The sequence below is a fragment of the Ipomoea triloba genome, chromosome 8 (genome assembly GCF_003576645.1).
Source record: "Ipomoea triloba cultivar NCNSP0323 chromosome 8, ASM357664v1".
In the NCBI taxonomy this organism is placed as follows: Eukaryota; Viridiplantae; Streptophyta; class Magnoliopsida; order Solanales; family Convolvulaceae; genus Ipomoea; species Ipomoea triloba.
Genome location: NC_044923.1, coordinates 18,171,703 through 18,183,065, shown reverse-complemented (window position 1 = coordinate 18,183,065; position 11,363 = coordinate 18,171,703). Strand labels below are relative to the sequence as shown.

Below are 11,363 nucleotides of genomic sequence, written 5' to 3'. Positions count from 1 at the left end.
AAAAAAAAAAAAAAAAAAAAAAAAAAGGTGGCGGGAGCTCGCCTCTAGCTATCCTGCGGGGTGGGGGGCAACAAAACCTAGGCCCGTGAAAGACTATGTTTTTTCCCCCCACCCCGTTTTGACAACTCTAAGGTCAGGTCAAGATTTGTAATGTTTGGCCTAACACGATCACACCTATAATTTAACCAAACTTGTCCAATTTAGTATAACAACCAGATAGATGGCCGGCCAACCTACCTATTTGACACTACTGTGAGAGAGAGCGAGAGAGAGAGAGAGAGAGAGAGTTGAAAGTGAGGTAAATTTTTAGAAAATATCTTTCGAGTAAACATATTGGATTGTATATTTGTATATTTTGTTAAAATGAGTCATTTTTTCTTTGACCATAATAAATATTTTATGGTTAAGTCATTTTATATTAATATCCAAACACCAAAAAGTTTAAAAAATAAATTCTAATAGTTATTTTTAAAATTTTCAAATAGACCCTAAATATAACAATTTTAAAAGATTATGACTAATCGATGATAATTAAGTAACAATCAAATTAACTCATTTAAATTAATAGGAGTTTAATGAAATTATCATGTATGTGGCAGGTTCAAAGCAAAGTGATTTTTCTAAAGTAAAATATATGTATTAAATCTAGTCGTCAATCTGCGATGATCAATGACTCCACATTAAGGAGAAAAAGTAGTAGTAATTTTGTAAGTATTGTGAACTTTAGACATGCATCACACAAAGCTTAAGAGTACATTCAATATATGTAATAGTGCAATCATGATCTATAAAAGTGAATTCAACTAACTTAAGTCCGATGCACCTTAATATGTCAACGAAAACATCGTGATATATACTTTGTCCAGGGTACGTATAGAGTTTAATATGTAATAATTATAAAATTACAATTGCATTTTTAATTAACTTAAAATAGTTCATCACTTTTGATCGATAACTAGCACTAATTTGCAATTTTTTAACCCCCAAAAAAAATTAATATGATCCTAATTTTTTTAAATATTAACCGACATATACGATATACGTAGTATATGTTAGTAAAAGGACGTTAGTACATGTTTAAAAGGACGTTAGTAAAATTGTCCTTTTTAACTTGAGTACGGTGTGGATATGATGAGAGAAGCCATGGTTTTCTCAAACATGTGTAAATGCAACAATATATATATATATATATATATATAATTGATTTTGAAGATTTATTTTAAAAAATATTTCACTAGTCAATTAATGTAAAATTGCTCATGCAGAACTTAGCTTAATAGTTTAAGGGTCATCTTAAAAGTCTTGCTCTAACGACAATATGAAAATAACGAAGACTTCTTTTTACTTCTTTCAGAGTTTCAGTGCCCTTAGACATGTGTGTGTGTGCACATATTTAAAAATACAAATAATATTTATTTATTTATTTATGTCTAAGATAATAAAAAATTTAAAAAGTATATGGTTTATTGGACTAATTTTATATAGTGATATAATCTATGATATGAAAGGAAGTAATTCAATTTGATTAGTTCACAATCAATTTTCTTAATCAATTAATTAAAATTTTGCACCAACTTTATATTAAATCGAAAGAAATTCTTATCTTCAACCTTGAAAGAGATTCTTATCATCTCATAAAAAATAATAAAGAAAGCTTCTTTATACAAATGAAATAATAACTTAATTAGAATTAGTTCATTCATAATCCGATTAGGTAATTGGGTGTTAGTGAGATTTTCATTATTACAATTTACAATATTACAATCCCAGTTATCTTCAAAAAATATTACAATCCCAGAAAAAGAAACTAATAATTATTGGCGTTGTTGGGGCCCACAATGAAAAGGCGGTATAAATGTAGCCAGCTAGAGCTCGTATGGGGGCATTAGCACTTTCTTCTTCAACAATGGAGGGGGCAAATTTTCAGCAAAACAAAAGCCCTTCCAGGCCTCCGAGGAGTACTTATAAGAGCTTGCTTGTCTCTTCTCCGCGCTCATCACCGCCGCCGCCGGAAAATGGGCGCCACGGCGAGGCTTCGCCGGACGGGAAAGCTGCGACCACCACCACCCAACGAAAGCCTGGCGGATGGAGAGCCATGCCTTACGTCTTAGGTTCGATCAATTCTTTGTCTTCTTCCCTTACATTCATCCGTTTTATCTTGTGCTAAACTTGAAATTTATTGGTCTCAGCCTAACAATTTTTTCCATCCCAGCACTAACCAGTCTTAAATGTTATCACTAGGACTGAAACCATGTCTTGATTTTGATACCACTTATTAAGATCAAGCGGTTATCATGTTAAAAGTTATAGCTAATAGTAGAGGCGTAACTTTATTTCTTTAGATCGCTGCCACACATTTTTGAAACGCGGGGCGTTATTTTCTCTCCCAGCACCAATCAATCTTAAATGTTATTGCCGGACTCAAACCTGTATCTTGATTTTGATACCACTTGTTAGATCAAGCGGTTATACTCACGTTAAAAGTTATAGCTAGTAGCATAGGTATAACTTTATATCTTTATACTGTCACACATTTTCAAAACGCTGAATGTTAGACTTGACATTTATCGACTTCCGCCCAACAATCTTCAATCACTGAGTGTTAAACTTGGTTTTTATTGACTCCTACCTAACAATTTGTTTTGGGTGCAGGAAATGAGACATTTGAGAGGCTTGCATCAATGGGGTTACTAGCAAACTTCTCAGTTTTCTTGTTGACAGTGTATCACTTAGACCAAGTTGGAGCTGCAAATATGATGGGCATATGGGCAGGAGTCACAAGTTTCATCCCCTTATTGGGTGCCTTCATTTCCGATTCTTACCTGGGCAGGTTTTGGACCATCGCCTTCGCCTCCATATTCGAAATCTTGGTACGTATACGCTGCTATATATGTTCTTTAAAGTTAGAAGATAGTAAATGAATAATGCCAAATTGTCTTTATGAGTGGTGAGTAAGTGGTGATGGCAAATTGTCTTCATAAGTTGACTAGGTGGAGAAGAAAGGTACAATAAATAGTTAATGCATTGAAGAAAATGATGTTGGGTTCACACTTCACAAATATTCAATCATCATTAAGATTTAGTGGCCCACATAGACAGTTCAATTGGTCATAGGGTAAAATTTCAGGAGAATGACAAAAAATCGAGTCTCACCAATTGCAGTGTGGGACCAACCTCTCAAAGTGAGGGGACTCCCAGATTGGTTTAGTCTCTTATTTTACCTTTTCCTAAATGCTCTGTTAGACCTGGCATGATTTGCCTCTTCCTAAATGCTATGTTAGATTAAGACCTGAAAATTTTTAGAGTTAAAGAATTCAACTGTTTGGGAAGAAATGATTAATTAAGGTCTAGTGATCTGTGCAAATAAAATTCTTAGGCGTTACGTTGGGTGTTGGCATGGGACACGTGACCCTACCCTTAGCTTATTTATTCACGTTACATATCCCTTCCTTTAAAAATACAAAACAAGTTAAAGTGTTCGTTTCCAACGAGTATTTCATGGTACGTACAAGTTCTATTGCAACACAAGTCACGTCATTTCCAACTGTCCTATAACATTTTTTTAAATAATTTTTAGAGAAAATTACATTTTTATCCTTCAGATATATCGTACATGTTTAGTTCTTGAGTTATATGCGTGACCATCTTTATCCCTTAAATTGTGTATGAAGTGGCAACTTTAGTCCTTCGGTGGTGGTTTCTGCCACCAATGTGTTATTTAATAAAGTGGCAGATATGATCCTTTAGAGACTAAACTCGCCACTCTATGTGTAACTTAGATGTTAAAAATGGTCAAGCATATAATTCAATGATTAAGTTTGTATCACAAGTATAACTGAATGATCAAAAATATTTTTTTTTGAAGATGGGATGATCAAAAAATATAAATTTCTTAAATGTTTATCTATTTTCTTTCAAATTAATTAAATCGTAATCTATGATCAATTCTCCACACACACCCGCACATACATAAGTCATAATATATGATCCTTAGAAACTCTTTATTGGATAACGAGAGAAATTTACAGCCACTATACGAGATTAGAGTATGCACTTACCACTTTGTCAATCTTACTTAGTAATTTCGAAAGCTCTTTTCTTTTTTTTTTTTTAGAGGTCTATGCCATGTATTGAATACATTTTTCTCACAAAAAATAACAAAAACTCCCCAAAAACGTTTTGGATTTTTATGTAATTTTCAAAAAAAAAAAAAAAGCATCTAAAAATAACTTTTCTTAATTAAGAATAAATGCTTCTTAGGGATGTGATTAAAATATATTTTAAAGTCTAATTAAAAAATAAAACTTGCATGTTTCCTCATTTCGTAAGAAATATTTCTTAATTTTCAATTTTCGTGTCTGTACTACTTAGGCCAAATTAAAACTCTTGATCATGTCGTGAATCACATATACTAACGGTTAAGATGTCACGAAAGTTGTTTAATAATCAGAGTTGAGAAAGGTGACATGTGAAGTCAAGTAAGATATAGGCGCGATAACAACGTTTATATTAAATTATTATTACTTAGTAGTCATTAGTTAATTGATTAATTATATCACCCAAATCATGTGAGTCGTGCATTCGTCGTGCCAATGTGAAACAGACCAGATTCTGTCGGTCTCAGGTATATGTCTAAACAATTAGATTAAAGTGTTGTTATTAATAAGAATACCTTAATCATTAATCCTTCGTTACATTTATCTCATTTGCAATGTTCTCTCTACCATTTTTTGTTAGACCAACTTATCGGGCAATTTATACCGTGAACAAGGGTCCACAATGCACTGTGAACTCTGGTTTAATACACAGTATTTGATTTTATAATTTACAGAATTTATGTTCATAATACACACACATAATTGTAGACTCTGATCCAATACACATAATTTGACCTCATAATGTACATAATTCATGTTTATGATGGACAGAATTCATGTCCATAATACACATACACATAAACATAGTATAATGAAAATGAATTAAACATTTAACATAATACACAAAATTTATGTTCATAATGCACAAAATTTATGTTCATAATGTACAGAATTCATGCTCATTATATCGTGTTTGTGTATATATGTGTATTATGAATATGTATTCTGTACATTATGAATTCAAATTTTGTGTATTGGATCAAGGTCTACAGTGCACTATGAACCCTGGTCCACGATATACCGATTGAAATAGGCAATTGATATCATATGCTAGGGTCCACATAGTATTATGGACCCTTGATAAAAAATACGAGGTACAAAATTTCATACTCATAAGTTACATAATTTTATAGCAAAAAGACATACACATACACATGTTATATTGTTATATACTCCGTATTTACTTATTTTTCAAATCTTATTTAGGTATATAATTTGTGTTCATAGACATAGAATTTCACAACATAAGACACAACTACTAATATGTTTCAGCTACAAAATTTGGACAGGGAATGCTGACATTGACCATAATAGCCATGGTTCCAAACCTCCGTCCACCGCCGTGCAACGCAACCCAACCGCAGGACTGCAAAGACCCAACAAATTCACAGATGGGTTATTTGTTCCTGGCTCTGGGTTTCCTCGCCATCGGCAGCGGCGGAATCCGGCCGTGCAGCATCCCGTTCGGCGTGGACCAGTTCGACGCCACGACGGAGGAAGGCCGAAAGGGGATCAGCAGCTTCTTCAACTGGTACTACACTTCTTTGACGGTGGTGCTCATCTTCTCTATGACAGTCGTGGTCTATATCCAAGACTCCGTGAGCTGGGCGCTGGGGTTCGGCATCCCCACGGGGCTCATGCTCCTTGCCATCGTGTTGTTCTTCCTCGGCAGGCGCGTCTACATTTACGTGAAGCCGGAGGGGAGCGTCTTCGCCGGCATTGCTCATGTGTGCGTAGCGGCGTTCAACAAAAGGAAAGTTAAGCTCCCAGATGAAGCTAGTGGGTATTATGATCCTCCGGTTACATCCCCCGCTGAGAAAAAGCTTCCCTTAACCAAGGATTGCAGGTATGAATTAAGTTACCATTTTCAAATCCTACAATTATAATTTTAAGTTAACATTAGTAACAGAATTAATATTTCAACATAAATTTAGCAATAATGAATTATTTGTGTTTTACTTTTAATTCTATTGCTAGTACTAATTTTGTTGTTAGCATTAGGTTACAATTATAATTATAATATTTGTAAATAGTGTTTGTTCTTTTTAGCTAAAATATAAGCAATAATTGTTTGGATGAGAAAAAGAAATGAAATTCTTATTTTTAACAATCCAAAAGTCTATATAACAGGGAGGGGAATTGAAAATCGCTATTAAAATAATTGAAGGGACAAATGAGAATACATGAATAATTCGGAGGGAAAAAGCATTACAAGCATATAATTCAGTAGAAAAAGTGTCATTTCCTAATAAATTAAACAATTAGGATTAATGAAGATATATGTAATTGTTAGGTTGGATGTAATATGTATGTGTTTATATTTGATTAGGTTTTTAAACAAAGCAGCGGTGATAACAGAAGGAGATTTGAACCCAGAGGGAACACCTTATAGCAGCTGGAGGCTAGTAAGCATCCATCAAATGGAAGAAGTGAAATGCCTAGTGAGAATCATCCCAATCTGGGCAGCCGGAATTGTATGCTTAATCGCGGTAACACAACAGGGCACCTTCACGGTGTCCCAGGCGCTAAAAATGGACCGTCACCTCGGGCCCCACTTCCAGATCCCCGCGGGGTCCCTCTTTGTAGTCTCAATGATCACCATTGCAATATGGATCCCATTGTACGACCGCCTCCTCGTCCCGCTGATCCGAAAGCGGACCAAAATCGAGGGCGGGATCACAATGCTCCAAAGAATCGGGATCGGGCTCGTCATCTCCATCATAGGCATGATCGTGTCGGCGGTCGTGGAGAGAAAGCGGCGGGCCGCCGCCGTGTCGCACGGCGGCGCCGACGGGGTTGCCCCCATCACCGTCATGTGGCTCGCCCCGCAGCTAATCGTCATGGGATTCGCCGAGGCATTTAATATTATCGGACAAATTGAGTTCTTCAATAAAGAGTTCCCCGATAGCATGACCAGCGTGGCTAACTCCCTTTACTCCATAACGTTCGCCGGCGCTAGTTACCTCAGCGTGGTTTTAGTGAACGTCGTGCACAAAACCACCGCGAGCGGCAGCCGGCCCGATTGGTTGACCAAAAATGTCAACGCCGGAAAATTGGAGAATTACTACTTACTCATTGCGGGTTTGGGAGTCGTGAATTTGGTATATTTTGTGTACGTTTCTCGGGGTTATCATTACAAGAGCAAAGTGAGAATTGACGAGGACGATAATCAAAAGCCATTCATTAATGATATTGAGCTTAACAGAAAAGGGTAAAAGTGTAAAATCACTTCCGATGTGGAGTGGTAGTAGCAAAGGGTAAAAGTGTAAAATCATTTAAGACATTACTATATCCTATTATCCTATGTAAGTTTGGTCGTGTCCAATGAATAGCGAATAAATCATGTAAAAACTAGGTTAATTAATCCCGGATAATTTTTTATATCATTTTCATAATTTGAATTTTATCTTATTATTATATTTATAAAATTTATAAGTATATTTATAAATTAAAAGTACCAAGTAGTTCTGGTATGTTCCGTTTCCAAATTCCTTTAATAAATAAATGAATAAAATCTAACATTTGGTGGATTTTTGTCAGGGTTATTTCTTTTTAAAAAAGATACCAACTTATTTCCGTTTCCACTAAATTGCTAAAACATATATCATTGAGTAAAAGAAAAGAATGAATGAATATAATAAAAGAATCATTCAATTTTATCATTACAAAGAAATCAAACAACCCATTGCCACTAATTACTTTTCGTATTTCAAACTGTCATAGGGTGTATAGTTTATATCTAGACACTAGTATAGAAATATTTAGAAGTCTGTAAGTCAATTGATATATATCACACAATTTATCACCATTATTAGTCTCTAGAACAGTAACAATGAAGGACGCGGCCTTATGAACTTACATTTTAAATGTTTTGAGAACTTAAGTTCATCCGAGGAAGTGGAATCAATTAAGTATAAAAAAAATTATTTAAAATAATAATGTTCAATTGGTCAATTATTAAAATTATTTATAAAAGGTTCAATAATTGATCAATTGGCTTTAAAAAAAAAAAAATTGATCTATTAAACCTTATCATCATCATCATCATCACAAGGATGAAAGTGACCGTTGCATGCCAAAATTATTATAGGCTTTTAACTAAGGGATGTATATCATTGAAGTGTAAATTGTGGACTTCTTTACAAAAGGATCCCCGGCCAATGTGCAATAAGGACCATGCATGTACTTGAAACCAATGGACATATTATACTACTATGAAAATATCAGTTCACATTATTGCATATGAGCTAAGGGTAATCACAAAATTATCGTCATTCGTTAGCTCATATTTTTTTTTTTCACCCGGGCCAGCCAGAGGGAGTGCAGGGTCGGCACCTGCCAGGGCCCATCTCTATAGGAGAACCATATGCCATAAGATATACTGAGTATTATAATATATATATATATATATATATATATATATATATTACTTATTATATATTAAAAAATAATAAGGTTAATTGTTACTAGAAGTCGAGAACTGAACTCACAAAGACTGAAAAAGACGTTGTCGCACACTCATCACTCACGCCGCCCAGGAGTATGAGGGTCACCAATCGCGCCTACATTACAGCAACCACCAATGCAGTAATGCTCTAATCGCCTACGGCCTACCTAATATGCCATTGCAAAGGTATTTTATGAATTGCAGAATGCATATTAGGCCGTAATGCCGTATTATTGTAATGTTGTTTGTGGAATCCTAAATTTCTAATTGAGTAATTGTCAATTTGTCGCTTTGCTATTTAAATAATAATTAAATAAATTAGGAGTTTAGTTTTTCAAAAAAAAAAATTAGGAGTTTAGTTTGCAGATGAATTGTATAAATGCAGAATTGTGGATTAATTAGGAATTGACGAATTGTAATTTTGGAATTAGGAATTTAGTTTGCAAAATTGCATATTTGGTTGTATTGTTGTTTAGGAATCCTAATACATTTCTAATTATATTGTATTGTTGGTTAAATGTTTAAGAGTTCAGAATTAAGAATTTTATTTATGTTTTAATTCTATTTATTAGGATTTCTATGTAAAATGAAATTGTAAATTTATTAGGTTAATTATATGCCGGGATTGAAGGCACATGTTTACCGAGGGGCGAATTAAAGATTTTCGGTTGACTGATTCGGATTGATTGATTCATGAGTGCCAGGTGCTTTTGTTCCTTTTTTTTTTTTTTTTGTTAACATTGGTTTTATAATAATTTTTTAATACAATGTTGCCTAAAAAACATTATATTCATCCTGGAATTAAAAAAGAAAAAAGAAGAAAATAAATTGATCATCAGGAAACAAAAATTTCCCCTTTTTTTAATTTAGCCACGGGGCCTATATTTGGACCAACCTGTCTTTCACCATCATCGATCTTCAGAATTGGGAGCTGAAAGCTACCATTTTTTTTTAATTTACATTTTTTATAAAAATGTTTTTTCCCCATTTCTCCATCTCTGAATATGGACACTGCCCACTGCCATGAAGTCCATTTCAAAGGCTGAAATTTGCATGCATGCGCACTTCAATTGCATTTGCTCCCTCACATGCTTATACCTCAGAAACCAATTATATATATATATATATATATATATATATATATATATATATATATATATATATNTATATATATATATATATATATATATATATATATATATATATATATATATATATATATATATAAAGGGTATTGTTGTGCGGACAGTGTTTGCTGTGTGGCCGTGCGGCCACTCACCATTAGATACGTATAAATGTACCACAAAGTGTTTGGAAATGCACCATTAGGTGTGGTGCATTGTTGTATTTCATTGTGGTGCATTTCTGAATATTTTGTGGTGCATTTTTACATAACTAATGGTGAATCCACACCGACCGCACAGGAAGCATTGTCCACATTTGAATCAGTATCTACACACACACACACACACACACACACATATATATATATATATATATATATATATATATATATATATATATATAGTTTGGTGGCGCAAATCTACAAGAGATCGATATATCTCGAGTATCCTATACCAAATTTAAGTCTTCCCCAAAAATCATTTTTTAAAACTACCACGAGAACTCGAGAGCAAATCTAAACATTTACGGGGCGTTTGGTTGGAGGGAAGGAATTAGGTAGGAAAGGAATATTGTAATTCCATGAGAAAAGAATAATGTGAGAATAAAGTGGGAGTTTAAATTTCAGTGTTTGGTTTGCATGAAAAAAATTACTGAAAATTTCAATTTCAATGTTTGGTATACATGAGAATTGAGAGGGAATAAATAGTATAAAGTCCAAAATTTTGATTTAAAAACATTATGTTTTTTCATAAAAAGTATCATGTTTCATTCACAAACTGTGTGTGTGTGTGTGTGTGTAGATTTTTGTTCAAATGCGGCGGCGAGCTCCGGTGCGGTCATGCGGTCCAATCTGCACCGTCCAATTTCATTAATCCTACTGAAATTCGTGTATGTTTAAGTGGGGTTATTATCGTAATTTTAGTATTTATATTACGGGAATTGGAATGGTGCATTTTAGTACATAGTGTGGTGCGTTTGAATACATGTTGTGGTACGTTTTATTACGTATGATGGTGCATTAACTATGTTGTGGAATGATGTGTTTTAATCTATCCGCTGGTGCATTTTCATACGTAGAATGATGTGTAACTATGTTGTGGAATGGTGTGTTTTAATACGTCGTCTGATGCATTTTAATACATTGAATGATGTGTATTTTAACACGTGTTTCTAATAAGTGTGCTAAGAAATGGTGTGTTTTAATCCGTCCTCTGGTGTATTTTAATACGTTGAATGATGTGTATTTTAACACATGTTTTCTAATAAGTGTAATAGTGCATATTTATAATCTGACATGAGACACGTTATGATACATTTTAATACGTAGAATGATGTGTTTTATTAAGTATATTGATGAATTTTAAGTGAATAGGTGTATTTGGTATATTGTATGGAATGATGTGTTTTATTGGTCCTCTGGTGCGTTTTAGTACGTAGAATGATGTGTTCTGTAACATACATACATACATATATATATATATATATTGCGCATTGATTTGATGAGTTGATATGATCTAATGGCTGAAATTAGGCTGCACGGCCACACCTAATGACGAGGCCACACCTGATCATGACTCTCTCTCTCTCTCTCTCTCATTTGGGGCGGAGGGGGGGGGGGGGGGGGGGGGGATGCA

General features: G+C 34.1%; 1 protein-coding gene across 1 annotated transcript; it reads left to right on the top strand.

The window, feature by feature from the left end:
* Window positions 1–1,897: 1,897 nt before the first annotated feature.
* On the top strand, window positions 1,898–7,563 carry LOC116027919 (protein NRT1/ PTR FAMILY 2.13-like). Its single transcript, XM_031269703.1, has 4 exons — window positions 1,898–2,111; window positions 2,653–2,870; window positions 5,447–6,003; window positions 6,487–7,563. Exons 1-4 carry the CDS (start codon window positions 1,907–1,909, stop codon window positions 7,370–7,372), a joined length of 1,866 nt encoding a protein of 621 aa, XP_031125563.1. The 5' UTR covers window positions 1,898–1,906; the 3' UTR covers window positions 7,373–7,563.
* Window positions 7,564–11,363: the final 3,800 nt, after the last annotated feature.